The sequence below is a fragment of the Dermochelys coriacea genome, chromosome 1, assembly GCF_009764565.3.
Source record: "Dermochelys coriacea isolate rDerCor1 chromosome 1, rDerCor1.pri.v4, whole genome shotgun sequence".
Taxonomy (NCBI): Eukaryota; Metazoa; Chordata; order Testudines; family Dermochelyidae; genus Dermochelys; species Dermochelys coriacea.
In genome coordinates, this window is record NC_050068.2 from 123,501,171 (window position 1) to 123,519,210 (window position 18,040).

Below are 18,040 nucleotides of genomic sequence, written 5' to 3' on the forward strand. Positions count from 1 at the left end.
GTACAGTAGCAGTATGATTGCAATAATAACTCAGTTACTACCAGCCATTACTATACTTACTTTTAATTTAAACAAACTGCTGTAATTAGGCACTTCTCTCCTAAGGGTGTCGTGAAACTTAATTAATGAATGGTTTCAGAGTAGCAGCCGTGTTAGTCTGTATTCTCAAAAAGAAAAGGAGTACTTGTGGCACCTTAGAGACTAACAAATTTATTAGAGCATAAGCTTTCGTGAGCTACAGCTCACTTCATCGGATGCATTTGGTGGAAAAAACAGAGTAGAGATTTATATACACACACACAGAGAACATGAAACAATGGGTTTATCATACACACTGTAAGGAGAGTGATCACTTAAGATAAGCCATCACCAACAGCAGGGGGGGGAAGGAGGAAAACCTTTCATGGTGACAAGCAGGTAGGCTAATTCCAGCAGTTAACAAGAATATCAGAGGAACAGTGGGGGGTGGGGTGGGAGGGAGAAATACCATGGGGAAATAGTTTTACTTTGTGTAATGACTCATCCATTCCCAGTCTCTATTCAAGCCTAAGTTAATTGTATCCAGTTTGCAAATTAATTCCAATTCAGCAGTCTCTCGTTGGAGTCTGTTTTTGAAGCTTTTTTGTTGAAGTATAGCCACTCTTAGGTCTGTGATCGAGTGACCAGAGAGATTGAAGTGTTCTCCAACTGGTTTTTGAATGTTATAATTCTTGACGTCTGATTTGTGTCCATTCATTCTTTTACGTAGAGACTGTCCAGTTTGGCCAATGTACATGGCAGAGGGGCATTGCTGGCACATGATGGCATATATCACATTGGTAGATGCGCAGGTGAACGAGCCTCTGATAGTGTGGCTGATGTGATTAGGCCCTATGATGGTATCCCCTGAATAGATATGTGGACAGAGTTGGCAACGGGCTTTGTTGCAAGGATAGGTTCCTGGGTTAGTGGTTCTGTTGTGTGGTGTGTGGTTGCTGGTGAGTATTTGCTTCAGATTGGGGGGCTGTCTGTAAGCAAGGACTGGTCTGTCTCCCAAGATCTGAGAGAGCGATGGCTCGTCCTTCAGGATAGGTTGTAGATCCTTGATGATGCGTTGGAGGGGTTTTAGTTGGGGGCTGAGGTGATGGCTAGTGGCGTTCTGTTGTTTTCTTTGTTGGGCCTGTCCTGTAGTAGGTGACTTCTGGGTACTCTCTGGCTCTGTCAATCTGTTTCTTCACTTCAGCAGGTGGGTATTGTAGTTGTAGGAATGCATGATAGAGATCTTGTAGGTGTTTGTCTCTGTCTGAGGGGTTGGAGCAAATGCGTTTATATCGTAGCGCTTGGCTGTAGACAATGGATCGAGTGTTATGATCTGGATGAAAGCTAGAGGCATGTAGGTGGAATAGCGGTCAGTAGGTTTCCGATATAGGGTGGTGTTTATGTGACCATCGCTTATTAGCACGTAGTGTCCACTTCCTGGACACTACGGTGCTAATAAGCGATGGTCACATAAACACCACCCTATATCGGAAACCTACTGACCGCTATTCCTACCTACATGCCTCTAGCTTTCATCCAGATCATACCACTCGATCCATTGTCTACAGCCAAGCGCTACGATATAACCGCATTTGCTCCAACCCCTCAGACAGAGACAAACACCTACAAGATCTCTATCATGCATTCCTACAACTACAATACCCACCTGCTGAAGTGAAGAAACAGATTGACAGAGCCAGAAGAGTACCCAGAAGTCACCTACTACAGGACAGGCCCAACAAAGAAAACAACAGAACGCCACTAGCCATCACCTTCAGCCCCCAACTAAAACCCTCCAACGCATCATCAAGGATCTACAACCTATCCTGAAGGACGAGCCATCGCTCTCTCAGATCTTGGGAGACAGACCAGTCCTTGCTTACAGACAGCCCCCCAATCTGAAGCAAATACTCACCAGCAACCACACACCACACAACAGAACCACTAACCCAGGAACCTATCCTTGCAACAAAGCCCGTTGCCAACTCTGTCCACATATCTATTCAGGGGATACCATCATAGGGCCTAATCACATCAGCCACACTATCAGAGGCTCGTTCACCTGCGCATCTACCAATGTGATATATGCCATCATGTGCCAGCAATGCCCCTCTGCCATGTACATTGGCCAAACTGGACAGTCTCTACGTAAAAGAATGAATGGACACAAATCAGACGTCAAGAATTATAACATTCAAAAACCAGTTGGAGAACACTTCAATCTCTCTGGTCACTCGATCACAGACCTAAGAGTGGCTATACTTCAACAAAAAAGCTTCAAAAACAGACTCCAACGAGAGACTGCTGAATTGGAATTAATTTGCAAACTGGATACAATTAACTTAGGCTTGAATAGAGACTGGGAATGGATGAGTCATTACACAAAGTAAAACTATTTCCCCATGGTATTTCTCCCTCCCACCCCACCCCCCACTGTTCCTCTGATATTCTTGTTAACTGCTGGAATTAGCCTACCTGCTTGTCACCATGAAAGGTTTTCCTCCTTCCCCCCCCTGCTGTTGGTGATGGCTTATCTTAAGTGATCACTCTCCTTACAGTGTGTATGATAAACCCATTGTTTCATGTTCTCTGTGTGTGTGTATATAAATCTCTACTCTGTTTTTTCCACCAAATGCATCCGATGAAGTGAGCTGTAGCTCACGAAAGCTTATGCTCTAATAAATTTGTTAGTCTCTAAGGTGCCACAAGTACTCCTTTTCTTAATTAATGAATGTTTGTCCTGAACTTAGATTTTCAGTTGGCAGGTGCTGGGTAAGTGCAATGTAAAAAAACCCAACCTTTTCTACACTGTAAAGTTCTACTAAAACACTGAGCACAACTATGTTTGGTAGGTATGTAGAAAGAGGTGGTGCAGAATCATAGAGGCAGGACATGGATGTGTGCTATTTCTCTTTGAGGGCGCAGCTTACTCCCTGTGCAGCTGGTTTGGCCAGGGCTTAGATCCTGGCTTCTCTTTCCCATTTGGCACTGTGTGTGACTTCAAGGCCATAGGGAGGAAGTAGGCCTGTGTACAAAAACAGGAATTGTGTCCATGCATGTCCACACACGTGTGCACAAACTCTACACCTGTGTATAAGCAGCAGGCAGAATCTGGCCCCCTATATATTGCTGGTAACTCTCCAAAACACACACAGCTATATTGCCTCAGTGCTGATAACCCTCATAATTTTATCATGAGCCTTTGATATTTGGTGTTTTTCTTAGAGCCCCAGCTGCTGGAATCGTGTGATTATGACAAAATCTGAGTTTTGATTTTTTAAAAAGGAAGTTTTCGTCCTTCTGAACATAGAGAAAAGCTTGTAGATGTGAACGCTAAACAAGCAGCTTCGTTCTAAATATTATAGGGGGTGGCAACTGCAGAACAATTCCTCTCCCCATGGATCTTGCTGTGCATTGTCCTGTTTGAAGGAGTGTTGAAGGGTTTTCAATTAACGATGCCTCATTTTCAACCTGGTTCGGTCAGGCGTTTTGCTGTGGCTGCAGATGCCTGGTTGGCCAGGGCTTTTAACAGCTGGCTCCTAAAGCGGGGTGACATGCTTTTAATGTTGAAATTTCTATGAAATTTCAGAATTAAAAATTCCAAAAAGAAAAAAAAAATCAGGATTTATTTTGACCAACAGGGCGGTGGCACATCCCCGGGGGCTGCTGCTATTTGTTGGTGTTCTAATCAGGGACAAATTTGTAATAATGTGGTTTTTTGTTTTTTTAAATCTTGAAAGCTGCCAGATGGGAACTAAAGAAACAGGCGGGGGCGGGCACAGAAGAAGAGGGAGGGAATTGGTGCATCCGATGAAGTGAGCTGTAGCTCACGAAAGCTTCTGCTCTAATAAATTTGTTAGTCTCTAAGGTGCCACAAGTCCTCCTTTTCTTTTTGCGAATACAGACTAACACGGCTGCTACTCTGAAACCTTTATTTATTTATTTATTTATTGCTTCCCTATTCCCCCCCTCACCCACCCACCCGGCAGGGGCAGGGGCGGGGGCGGAGGCGGGGCCAGGCAAAACACGGCGCCTGCCTCTTTAAAAGCGTCTGGAGCGCGGCGCTCTCGCGGCAGGCGAGGCTGATTAGCGGAGCCGAGCCGCCATTGGCTGCGGCTGCAGGTGGAGGGGGCGGGGCTGCCGTATCCACGGGAGACGGGTGGGGGAGAAGCCGGAAGCCGCGGCGCGCGGGGAGAGGCGGCGCGCGGGCGGTGCCTGGGTGTCGGGAGGCGCCTCCGGGCGGGCGCGCGGCGGGGCCATGGGCTGCTTCTTCTCCAAGAGGCGGAAAGCGGCGAAGGGGGGCGCCCAGGACGGGGCGGGCCAGGACCCCCCGGCCGCGGACGAGGAGGAGAAGCCGCCGCCGCAGTACAGCTGGGACCAGCGAGCCAAGGTACCGCCCCGGCACCCCTTCCCTCCCCCCCCCCGGCACTTCCTCCCCTGCAGTAGCCCCCCCGCCGCCCCCCAGCCTGGCGAGTCGGGCTCCTCCTCCCGGCTCCCCCCATCTCCCGCACCCTGGCGTCGCTCCCGTGGGGCTCTGCCAGAGCTACTCTTCTCCCCCCCCCATCTTTTCCTTCCCCTCGGGTGGGTTGGGTTTTGTTTTAGATTGGGTGGAGGTGCCATTGCTGACCCCTGGGCACTCTAGATAACTAACTTATAACACCCAGCCCCTAAACAGCCCCCTCAGGCTAAAGCTAACAGACACCCTAGTGTGTTTGATATTTGTGTTTGATATTTGATTTTGTTAATAAAAAAATATTCTCTGTGCATTTCCCCTATGGGGGGGGAATGTGCTTTTTCCCATCCTAGGCGGGTAGAATTCAGTACTGTCTTCCAGTTCCGTTTCTTGTTTTTCTGCTCGCCACGAAGTCATAGCATATCCTGAAAGCTAGGAGATCTGATCTCTAGCATTTCACCAAAGGGTGAGAAATGAAGTTCAGAGCTGAGGATCTCCCATGGAGAATGCCCTTCTAGCAGCCCAGGTAAAACTGTGAGACTGTGTCGGTTGAGTATCTTTACTGATCGCAAAAGGAGAGACCGCTGAATTGGAATTAATTTGCAAACTGGACACCATTACATTAGGCTTGAGTAAAGACTGGGAGTGGACGGGTCGTTACACAGAGTAAAACTATTTCCCCATGCTTATTTCTCTCTCTTCTCCTCCTCCTCCCCCCCAAAAAACCCCCCACTGTTACTCACACCTTCCTGTCAACTGTTGGAAATGGGCCATCCTGATTATCACTACAAAAAGTTTTTTTCGCCAGCTGATGATAGCTCACCTTAATTGATCACTTGTTAACACCCATTTTTTCATGTGTTCCGTGTGTGTATTTCTTCCTACTGTTTTCCACTGCATGCATCCGATGAAGTGGGTTTTAGCCCACAAAAACTTATGCTCAGATAAATTTGTTAGTCTCTAAAGTGCCACAAGTACTCCTCGTTCTTTTTGCAGATTAGGTGGTGTCACCTGTGGAAAGATGCAGTCTTGTATAGGAATGTCCCAACCCATTATATGCCATTAAGGACTTATAAATTAAAAGTTTAAAACAAACCCCTTCATTTTAGGGTGGAATGTAACTGGCAACTGGGGCAAACTACCTCTTTGCAAGGCACTGCTTACTAGTTGGGCAGCCACATTCTCTCAGCCTTCAATATAAGGTGTAATCCATGTAAAACATAGTAAAATGAGGCTGTTTTTTTCTCTCCTGTTTCATTGGAGTTTGCCCCTTTTTTGGCACTAAGCCAGATGGTAACTGTGAGCTACATGCAAAGTAGTGGTAGACAGGGCAGAACTGAGTTGTACCTTTATTTATATTAATCCCTTGGCTTTCTAATAGTAATTAAAAGGGGGTGGATGTCGTCAGGCCCTAGCTATTATGATGTGTCAAGGATGTGTGAAAGGCTTTTTTAAAACTTGCGTGTTTTCTCTTAGGCAACATTTTATATTCCTGACACTTCTTCCTTTTATTTGCTGGAAGTTGTCTTGGAGGGTCAGAGGAGTTTGGCTCATAATATGTCAGGATCTTTGCTAAGGATTGTCCTCCAACTGGCGGAGAGGCCATTGAGAGAGGTCTCTAAACAAAGAATATGAATAAAATTTGAATAAAAATCCTTCTCCTTTTTCGCTCACTGCTTCATGTTTCACTTCGTACTTGGTACTTCTCCAGTTCTACATAGCCTTCCTGAAAAAAATAGAACAGAGTAGAAATTCAGTTTCAGTGTCTGAAAACCAAACTGAGACCGCATTTATGAGCCGTAAAGGGAGAAAAAGTATTAACATTTTTTTTTTTTTTGCAGGCTTGCATTCTTATTTTAAGCATGGTCAGATGCCCTAGTGTGACACCTAAGGCTCTCTAGTGGATTAAGCCAAGATATGAGGTTAAGTATGTACAAAGATTAGAGGGTAAGGACAAAGGAGGCTGCTTCATGTCAGACTTGATATTTTGATTCCCTAGACCTACGGAATACTTATGGCACAGCTTGGCTAATACAGTGCTTGCAAAGGGAGGAGGCAGACCATGTTACATATATAGCTGTTACAACCTTGCCACAGTGTTACTGTTATCAGTTACTATTTTTTTAAATGTAGTCAGAATGGTTCTTACCTCATTGTAAAGGGATACAACAGAAGCCACCCAAACACTAATTTCATTTAAAGTTAAAGCGGTTAAATTAGTAAACTACATTTTGTGAACCTGTCATATCCAGCCACAGGGATAAGTTTAATATAAAATGATAGCAACAGTTACTTACTAACCCGGAGGAAGGTCAAAACAAGTGATTAGGAGAAAACGCCACACTTTTCTCTCCTCCCCACTCCCCTTCAGTGTTTAGGTGAGCTTGTTTCTCAGGAGGTAAATGTATTAACACATTAGGAGCAGTCAGTGTCTCAGATGTTAGAATAGACTACATTTGGGGTTAACTTTCCTAATAGATTACACAAAGTTTTAAACCTATGTATGAAAGGGAATCTCATACTTAAATATTAAGTTGTTGCATATAATGTCTGTAGGCAGTTATGCAAAGATTTCCTCTTTCCAACCCATCATATGTAATGATTCCTGGCTTTTGAGTTCAGAGGACCATACTGAAAACAGCAGGGTTAAATATTTAATTTTTGAATGTCTCAAGAAAAGTTGTATAGAAACTGTTTCAAACATTCGTGACCCGTTCCTCTGTCTTTTTGTGTTGGCTGCCATGTTACTCAATGCTACTGTTTTTGTGTTGTATTGAAGTTGAGAAATAGTAGTAAATGACTCTGGAAAAAATAGTTAACTTTAAAACAGAGAATTTGGCATTTAGTATACCAACATCCATGAAGTAGAATCAACAAACTTTTAAAGGGGACCAAATGCAAAATGTAAGCTCCTTTTTTTTTTTAGTCGCTTTGGATACTGTCCCTAGGTTTCCTACTATATTATACTCTCTCTAATGTTGTCCTCTCCCTCATTGCTGTGTGAAAGGACCAAATAAATATGAAAACTGACTGTATGAAGAACTATTGTCAAATGCACAGAATAAAGTAGAACATTTACAGGATACCTGGGTCTTTCTATTTTGTGCAAAAACACACATGAAAATACATAGTAACAAAACCCCCAAAACCTCAGCTTTATAAATGGTTTCACTAGCATTTTAATAGTGTGGGTTAATAATACACTGCTTTGGGTAGGACGTTCACGTTTACTGGGTACTATTTCTAACTTCAGTCTGTCAGTCAGCAAGATCACTTTTATTGTATGTGATGCTGTCTGTCAACTATAGGAGTTGCCAGTTATTTTAAAGAAAAAATTATTGGAAACTTTATAGGTCTAACAATGTGTAGAATATATCTGTGTGTACCTGAATCTTTCTGCTTAGACTTTAGTTGCCTTCCTGTCAACTAAGAGTTGAATAGAGCTTTCTGTTTTCAAGAACTCTTTGACATCACAAGTTTCAAATACTGTAAAAGAAGCCATCTCTATGGCATTCTAGACAGTGCTGTAGATACAAATCTAGCCAGTGACTGAAGTGTGAAAATTGATCCCCCCCCATGTCACTAAGTTGCATGGCTTTGTTTAGTGTAATGTTTTCAAATCTTAAAAATGAGATACTTCTGATACTTTTCTTACTGTAGGGCTGAGCTAAAGTCAATAGCCACACTGTCAGATTCACTTTTTTTCATAATCAGCATTGCAGTAATGACAACACAGTAAAACAGATTGCACTTCAGTTCTAAATCCTTAGTATCAGTCATCTTAATGTTTCCAAATATTGTTTCTGTGTAGCAATTTTTTGTGCATTGGCTCTGTACAGAAACTTGGACAATGTCAGACAGAAATTAGTCATTTTGGAAAAAAACAACAAAAACCTGACGGTACTACCCTCTTTTCTGGATCTTCCTGCTAATGTTTGTAGTTTTACATTCATGTTTTCCTAAAGCTTGAAGATGTATTTTCTCTCACTTGGTGAGAAGGCCACACAGAAAACAAACTGGAAAAACCAGAAATATTTTCTGATATTTCAGTTATAAAGAATCTTAAATTTTACTTGTAAAATTAATACTCAAAAAGGGGGCTAAATTTCAGTGACCCTTTAAAAGTCTGTATGAAGAGGAGAGACTTGATGGTTCTGAATCAAGCTATTGCATGTAGATACTTTTTGGCATGCCTACAATGCAGTGACTAAAACATGTAGTGTGGTACATTAACTACAGAGATGCTGGATTTTATATTTGTCTTAAACTATGCTGTTTTGTATTAGAGGATTCTTGGCTACTTCTGAAATATAGGAGGTTGTTGCTTTGGCCAGAAGATGGTACTGGAACTTGAAAGGGTGACAAGATGATACAAGAATGTAACTGTATAATGGTTAGGTGGAAACAGCATCTGCACATAACTGTGAAGTTTCTGGATTGTGTAGGCTGTATTCATCCAGTTTGCTTTTATCAAGATTCAAACAAAAGTCTGTTTGTTTGTTTGTTTTTTAAATTGTGTATGTTGCAGGATAACTAATGTATTATGGAGGGATTGTTAGTGTCTCCATACTTAATATTTAAATACCTTGTGGTAGATGCAAAAACACATTCTGACCAGAACCAAAATTACTACATGCTTTATGGTGATAAGGACTTAACTTTCAGTTAAGTATAAGACCTACCTAAATGGTTAAAAAGAGAGAGAAATTGTAGTTTGCGTCTCATGTTAAATAGCATCCGGGTTCCTGGTCTTAACTAACTGACTGAGCCCATTGCTGAAGTTTCAGTACTGACCCAGCACAAAGATTGTTGGATCCCTCCAGGTCTGATGTCAGAGATGACTAATCTGAAGCCAGAGTTCTGGCACTGTTGACTTTAGTGAACCGCTAGTGGTTCAGTGACCTCTAAGTGGTACCAAGGTCCCTGCATGCATCTGGATCAACAGAGTCTAATGTCTAGCATTTGTCATTAAAGTGGTTTGCAGCACACTATATTGAGTATTAATGTCCCCATACCAGTTTGGGTCATCATCTGGTACTGGGATTTTGACACTTTTGACTATTGTAAGCACTTACTTAGACCACTTCAAGCGAAGTGGCATTCGGTCCCCAGGTCTGTCTGTGTTGACAATTTGGTGCTGAGGATCCAGCACAACTGACTGTCGAGTGCCTCTTGCTTGAAGTGGCTTGATGCACAGATGTCTCTGGTTCCCCCAGTGTCAAAGATCAAGCATCAGTGACTGGTGAACCACTAGCTTGAGGTTTTGTACTCAAGTGACAATGGGATCATAGGATCCATCTGAGTCAACATAGCTAGCTGCCAAAGATATAGCACCGTTAAGTTGGGTAAACCATTTGTCAAAATGGCTCATTACTACTGGACACAAATACCCAGGTCCTTGGGTTTTCCAATTGTCAGCTGGGTTCAGTGCTGTTGACTATCTCTGAAATGTCACTTAGTAAAGTAGTGTTATCCCCATCATGACTGTCACCAAGTTCCCTGACTTGCGAACACTGGCTTACTCAGGTGCTGAAGTGCCAGCTCCCTTGATTTTCTGGAACCATCAACTCTGGGCTTAGCAGTCCAATGCTAAGAATTTAGCACTGCAGGATCAGGAAAATCACATGCTGTGAGACTGTCTGGCGTAAATGGCTGATTGAGTCTGGTGCTGAGAACCTGGCAGTGTTTGCTGTTCTTATGGGTGGCACCAGAGTCACCTGATCTGTTGGGGACTACTGAGTTAGCACTTAAACTGGGTTTCCTGTCCCAGAGTCTTTTTGGTATCCAATGCTTAACTTGTGAGTAGTGTTTACACAGGACTGTGTCAACAATAGCTTTCTCCCAGAGCTCTCTGAGCTCCCAGCCAGGGACGCTCCCCTGGCCCCTCCCCTGACTTCCCCCCCCTCTCGCAGATGCTCAGCATGCTGCGCCACCAGTGCTCTGGACCACTCCTGGGCAGCTCTGCAGCATCTGCCACTTTGAGCAGCATGGTAAGGGGGTGAGGCTGCAAGCTCCAGCGGGCCATGCAACATCCATACACGCTGCCTTGAGCAGCATGGTGGAGGGGTTGGATAAGGAGCAGGGGGTGGTTGGAGAGGGTGGAGTTTCTCGGGGGGTGGTCAGGGAACGGCGGGGGTTGGGTAGACAGTTGCTGCCCCAGAAAGTCCCAGCCAGGCTGGGGCTCAGCTGGGGCAAGCCCCCCAGGCCAAGGGGCCCCGACTCACGGCACTAGGAAGGGTGCAAGGTGTAGGACTCAGTATTATAGAAGGGGGGCTGTTGGAGACAGGGCCGGGTCTAGGCACCAGCAAAACAAGCAGGTGGTTGGTGGCACATTTCTAGGGGCAGCATTCCAGTGCCAGCCATGCCATGCCTAGAAATGTGCCTCCGCCCGCTCCCCTGAGCATGCCACCACCGCTCCGCTTCTCCCTCCCTCCCAGGCTTTCTGCATGCTAAACAGCTGTTTCATGCGGCAAGCCTGGGAGGGAGAAGCTGAGAGGCAGTGCGCTCGGGGGAGGCGGCGCTGGTGGTGGAGTGGAGGCGAGCTGGGGCAGGGAACAGTTCCTCTGCCCTCCCCCCCCATTACTTCCTGTGCCCTCCCCTTGCTCACCTCTGCTCTGCCTGTTCCCCTAAACGCACTACCTCTCCCTCGTCTGAGAGGGAGCAGGGAGAAGTGGAGCAGCGGTGTGTTCAGGAGATCAGGCAGAGCAGAGGTGAGCTAGGGCGGAGGGTTGTGGGGGGGAAGCTGTAGGAAGCAATGGGGGGGGAGAAATGCAGCACAGCTGGGGGAGGAGGTGGGGCTGGGGATTTGGGGAAGGGGCGGAGCCGGGGCGGGGGGACATGGGAAAAAGTGGGAGTGGCCAAAAATTTTTTTGCTTGGGGCAGCAAAAATCCTAGTATTGGCCCTGGTTGGAGAAGGGGTTTGGTACTAGAGGGGGGGTGCATGGAGCAGCACTGTTCAGGGGATGCAGGGCTATGGAAGGGCTGCAGGGCCCTGTGTCCTGTCTCAGGGCGGGGCCGGGCTGCGGCTGGTACCTGCACTGTGCAGCCATCCGGGCAGCCGCTCTGGGGCTCTGCGCAGAGGCTGATCCAATGCCACCTTGCTCAACAGTTGCGGCTGAGCTCCATGCTGTTTTCTGCCTGGCCCAGGAAGCGCAAACAGCTGTGATGGGCAGGGAGATCAGGCACCGTGTGACTGGGTGCTGTGTAGGGCTGGGGAGCCAGGCCCCTGGCAGCAGCAGCCGCCTCTGCCCCAGGAGCTGGGCAGGGCCGGCTGGTGCTATGGCTGGGGGCGGCCTTGGGCGAGCCCCCCAGTCTCTCCCATGCCTGTGCTGTGGGGCTGTCTGGCCTCTGCCGCTCAGGGGCACTTGCATCCTGTGGTGGGGAGCTGGGCAGATGGCAGCCTTGCCTGCAGGGAGCCGCCACCCCACATGCTGGGAGCGACCCCACTGATGCAAGGGCTGCAGGACTCCTGCACCACCAGCAGGCACCTGGGTGGAGAACGGGCCTGGGGAGGGCAGGAGGGGACAGGACAGAGCCTAGGGGGCAAGATGGAGCCAGGGGGGTGTGAGGGGGCAGGACAGAGGCACATCCCTTAAATCAGCCCTTTTTATAGGGAGCCAGTTAAGTGTGGCTTTTTTTTTTTTTTTTGGCAGCTCATCACTGCCTGCAGGAATAGTTGGCTGAGGGTCTAGGGCCTAGACATTCCTTTTGTGGGAGGTCCTCCAGACGAAATGATTAGAACACTTTCTATTTCCAGACCAGAATTATGAGGTGTACACAGAACTGCTGCCTTGGGTTCCAGAACCCCTCAGTGGGGTTCCCTAGCCAAAGTGTCCTTGAATCCTGAGACACGCTCAGCACTGAAATCTTGAAAACCATTCCCAGACCCAAACTGAAGTTCTTTCTCAGATCTGCTCCACTATCATCTACAGAGGCTGGATTTGCATTCTTCTATTTATGTGCAATGTACTAAAATTGACATCCCCTAAGCTTCCTAGGAGCAACTCTTTCAAAATAAAAAATTAGCAGTTACTCTGGGGACTACACTTCCTTGGTATTGAAAGCCTCTGTTGCAACTCGGTTGGGCCTTCTGGTGTCACATCTCTTATCTTTCAATCCTGGAGCCTGTTCTGTGGCAGTGCCAGGAAGATCTAGGGCTTTCATCCTTCATCTTTCTGTAGCAGATAATCTGTTTCTAGTGCAGATGCCTCAGAAGTGTTTTCATATTTTAAATTTCTGATCCTGGACACTCAAGCGACAATACCCACTTAATTTGTAGATCTGATATTTTCAGATGAGATTAAGAATGCCTATTCTTTGGTTCTACAGTACATTAAAATTGCTACATTGGTACTATAATTGGCAAACTGCCTATTCTTGTGGGAGAAATTTAAGTCCTGTTACTGTCCACCTGGCTGCAAGTATCCAAGCTATCCTTTAAACTGGAAAGTTGGTACCTGACCTTTTCCTTGTCAGGTCTGAGTGTATTCTTGTCTCTATCTAGACTCTAGTCCACAGGGAGGTTCCATGACAGTGTAATTAGGTAATGCCTTTATTTATAAAACTAATTACAAAGATACAACAGTTTCCTGATGCTATTTACACCTGAACCACATATGTTTCAGGTCACTGAAAATCCTCATCAGGGAGTTCAGTTGTCACCTACTTTACTGTATATTCTACAATATTTCCAAATGGAGAGACTGGGATATTCACTTTGTTTTCCAGTCTCTTTAAGGTTTGTGGACTCCGTAGGAGATGAACACTAAACATAAGAGTTATTGATTTTTTGAGCTGTTTGTCTAAGTCGGAGACTTTTCCCTGTGTCTAGGAAGATTCTTTGAACAGAGTTCTTGTATACAACAGCACAAATGTGTCTTCAGTCTTCTGTCTTACCTGTTCTGCATGGGCAGAAAATCCTGACTAGCCTTTATTACCAAGGAGAGAGACTCTCCAGTTCTGCTCCAGGGTCATACCAGTGGTGTTGGCATATTCCCTTTTCTTGGACTGGAATCAAGAACTCCTCTGTTCATTCTGCTTCCATTATTTCAGGAGATATGTTGGTAGTGGAGCCAAGATATCTCCAGTAGTCCTAATCGGGTCTTGGCAGTCTTGTCTTCAAATGTCCTACGTCTGATGTTAGCACCACTTTGCAGTTTACTGAGTCTGCATTTTCAGGTTCTGGTAGGAGTATCCACTGGAGCTTGGATCTTCTCAGTTGACATCCCAACTTCTGCAGAACACTCAAGCATCTCAGCAATCCAGAAGTCTAGTAGATACTATTGAAAAGCAAGAGTGTTTCGTAAAACAAACCTCCCTTACTTCTAATGTTGTTGTCTGTTAGATATATCTATCTTCCTACTATATTTTTCACTGCATGCATCTGATGAAGTGGGCTTTAGCCCATGAAAGCTATGCTCAAACAAATGTTAGTCTCTAAGGTGCCATAAGTACTCCTTGTTCTTTCTACTTTAAACATTAAGAACTGTGGAGTTCTACCAGGCTGCTTTATGGCTTTAACTTTCGCTCTCATATTTGGGCATCTGTTATTACCTTATAATAGCATAGTTCAAAGACACCATTTAATGTCAGTAGTCTGGGGTAGGAAGCCCACTAAATTCTGGCATCCTGGGTAAACAGGAGCCAGGCATGATCCATTGAGAATTGCAGTGGTTACTAGCCCACAGTGATGCATTATGATGGGCGGAGTAGTAAGACTCGCTAGTTTGGTGGGATAGGCAAAGAATAGGCATGCTGGCACAAGCTGTTTTAGGAAAGTTCAGGTAGCTGTTCAAATCCTTGGTCATCCTGGGAACACTTGCCATTTTGAAAGGTTGAGGCCCTGGCTTTTTTTGCTTTTGTACTTATTTTTCACTTTTTTTTTTTATTCCCCCTTCCCTGTAAACCCTGTCACTCTTAGGATTTTTACCAAACTGCAAAAACAGCTTCAAATACTGTTAAAGCTAAAGGGCTTTTCAGTAATGAAGGAGGGTGAGGGGGAAAAACCATAGTCCGGCTTTTAAAAAATTCTGTCTAGCCACTGATGGGTAACAGATGAGAATTGTTAAGCCACAGACTTGCTTGATAACTGAATTCTGACACGTACTTCTCCCAGGGGTGTAGAAACTCTTACTATGGAATTTCTAGCATACATGGCTAGGTAAAGAATCTTTTTGAGTAAAGACTTCTTTGAGAAATCCATTGGTTGTAGGCTTGTCTTTCTTTGCTAATGTAGCAAAAAGCAGGTTATCAAACGGAATTTGTTAAGCAACTAGGATAAACTGTAATGAAGGTGGATTTAACCCCTTAGTATCTATTTGTTATGGGAGCTCTCCTTAAATCCCTAAGGTTCACTTCTAAGTTAAATCCTGTCTGCTCTTCTGTCTGAATAGAGAGCTGCAAAGAAACTGAATTACATATGAACTTCTGTACTGACTATCTCAACAGTAGCTGCATTCAGCACAGAAATTCTTAAAGGAACACTGACCTAAACTTTATTCTGAAAACAACTAACTTCATGCAATTACAAGTAACACCTAAGATGACTACAACATAAAAGTTAACAGGGGAAAAAAATTTACTTTCATTTGCCTCTTGTATTTGACAGTACTTCCTGTACAGTAACTCAGTGTTTCCCCTGTATTTCCTGGCTGTCAGATTCTCTTACTGAAAAGACCCTATGAGGTCTATGAGGGGTGCTGTTAACTCTTCCTAATTTTTAAAAAAATTATCTTTAAAAAAAAATACTAAAAATGTACTTTAGCAGAAACTGAATTTTGAAAGTCAATTGAAATAAACCTCAAGTGGACAGTGTGTCTCTCTACCAATATTTTAACACTCCACCCCCTTCCTTCCCACAAAACGCATACAAGATTTAGGGCACGTCTACACTGGCAAAGTTACAGCACTGTCAGTTACAGTGCCGGTCAGAGCACTGAAAGAAAACTGCTGTTGTGTGTTCACACTGACAGCTGCCTGCACAATAGTGTGTTCACACTTGCGGCACTTGCAACGCTATTCAGAGTTGTGTACTATGGGCAGCTATCCCACAGACCACCTTTCTCTTTCGCCACTAAGACTTGTGGGTAGGAGGAGAGGGGTCATGGGGCATCCTGGGTCCAGTCCCAATGCCCTGTGATCCATTGCTTTGCATCCCCAGCAATCCCTGTGCTTCCGTCCAGATTTGGCACCATCTTTCAATGTTTTTTGTACTGCCTGCCCTGCCCCTTCTGGGCTTCAGGAATGGATCCCGAACTGCTGACCAGTGTGCTGCTCGCTCTGACCAACATGTCATGAGTGGCCCTGGAGTTATTCCTTAAACTACAAAGGCAAGAGGAGTGCAACATTGATCTTGCCACATGTAGTAGCTATGACACAAGGTTGCTTGTGGCATTCACGGAGGTGCTGACCACAGTGGAATGCTGCTTTTGGGCTCAGGAAACCAGCACTGAGTGGTGGGATCACATTGTGATGCATGCCTGGGATGGCGAGCAGTGGCTGCAGAACTTTTGGATGAGGAAAGCCACATTCATGGGACTGTGTGAGCTCGCCCCAGCCCTGTGGCACAAGGACATGAGAATGAGCCACCCTGTTGCTGGAGAAGCACGTGGTGATTGCACTGTTGAAGCTGGCTACTCCAGACTGCTACTGATTGGTTGCTAACCAGTTCAGAGTAGGAAAGTTGACCGTTGGATTCGTGTTGATGGAAGTGTGCAGGGCCATTAATCACATCCTGCTCTGGAAAACCATGACTGGGCAATGTGCATGACATTGTGGATGGCTTTGCACGAATGGGCTTCCCTAACTGTGGATAGGCAATAGATAGTACGCACATTTGAATTCTGGCACCAGGCCACCTAGCCTCAGAGTACATTAATTGCAAGGGGTATTTCTGAATGGCTGTCCAGGCGCTTGCGGATCACTGTGTTTCAGACATTTAATGCAGGTAATGCAATTTCCCAGATCAGAAGATCACCATAGGGGAAGTCAAAATGCTCATTGTGATCCTGGGAGACCCCGCCTATCCCTTAATGCAGTGGCTTATGAAGCCAACTTGATAGCAGCAAGGAGCAGTTCAACAATAGGCTGAGCAAGTGCTGAATGACTGAGTGTGCATTAGACTGTTTAAAAGCCTGGTGGCGATGCCTGTATGGGAAGCTGGACCTGGCCAATGACAATATTCCTATGCTTATAGCTGCATGCTGTACACTCAGTAATATTTGTGAAGGGAAGGCTGAAAGCACTCAGGGCTGGACTGCAGAGGCTCAGAGCGTGGAGGCGGAGTTTGAACAGCCAGAGATCAGGGCTATTAGAGGGGCACAGTGTGGGGCCATAAGGATCAGGGATGCCCTGAGGCAGGAATTTTAAGCTGAAAGCCACTAATATTTGTTGCTATGCTCGGAGGAGGGGTCCTGGGATGGCTACAGATTTGTGTATGTCCAGGAATCATACCCAACCTTCTCCTTTGGAGTACAGTGCACCCAGTGCAGTACTTCAGCAGGGCCAAACTGCAGTGGAATGCTGCGGGTAGAGTGTGGAGCCAGGAGGTTGATAACGGTGGTGGGGGTGTGTGTGGGGGGGGCACATGGGAAAGTTTTGTGACAGTGGCTGCAGGGGAGGGCAGGCGTGGAGCTGCTTGGCTTGAAAAGCTAGTGTCACCTGGACCATGTCCACTTGGCACTCCACAATGTTTAAGAGCCACTCCGTGGCTTCTTTCTGGTGTGCCACATTCTCCTTTCAGTCCCTCTTCTCGTTGTCTTGCCACTCCTTCAATTCCTGTTTCTCAGTGGTGGAGTGGATCGTAACCTCATGGAGAAAGTCCTTCTTAGTTCTTCTTGGCCACTTTCTAATTCTGCACAGCTTTTCTGCCATTGATAAGAGGCTGGGCTCCCAAGGTCATCTCTGAAGTTTAAATGCAACGTTTTACAGAAGCAGTATTGTTTTGCAACACAGAACACTGATTCAGGGCTTTAAAACACAGCCAGTACTCTCACCTGTCACTAACTGGCTGACGCAGGCCAGCCCAGATGAGCCACAAGATACCCAAAATGGTGAGTAGTCTCAGGGAAAATCACTCTTCCCAAACTCTGCTGTACACTGGGCATGTGGCTCTTGAGTAGAGCCAACACTGTAGGGGGGGCTTGATAATCATTCCTGTCCCCACACTTTCCACAGGAGGTGATCATTATGGAAGAGATCTCGCTGCTGAGGGTGAACAGGGAATCAAGGGAGGGTCTTTTCCAAGCCTGAGGCTCCCACCCTGGCCCCTATGCAGCTTGCCTGTGTGCAGCAGTGTTTCCTGGGGATCTGAGGGAGATTCCCATGAAGTGACGGAGTCTCTCAACAGCCTGTTCTGCTGCTCAGACTAGGCATGTGATATTAGACAAGCTGGCTTTCTCCATCCCTCCTGCCCCCAACAACTCACTTCAACAATTGCCCAAATCTGATCCACTTACTAGGGACCTCCCCTCCTGTTTGCGCTTCACCAAGATCCCACTGCTGTGACTGGTTAGGCTTCTCTGGGGTAGAAAAGAGCTCCTGACTGCATGCATCTCAGGCCTCAGTCATCCT

General features: G+C 45.8%; 1 protein-coding gene across 1 annotated transcript in view; it reads left to right on the forward strand.

The window, feature by feature from the left end:
• The first annotated feature begins 4,199 nt into the window (after positions 1–4,199).
• Positions 4,200–18,040, forward strand: part of RP2 (RP2 activator of ARL3 GTPase) — a 28,804-nt gene continuing 14,963 nt past the window's right edge. Inside the window, exon 1 of the mRNA XM_038384768.2 lies at positions 4,200–4,408. Coding sequence (XP_038240696.1) covers positions 4,277–4,408 — 132 coding nt within the window. The 5' untranslated portion in view covers positions 4,200–4,276. The remainder of the gene's footprint in view (positions 4,409–18,040) is intronic.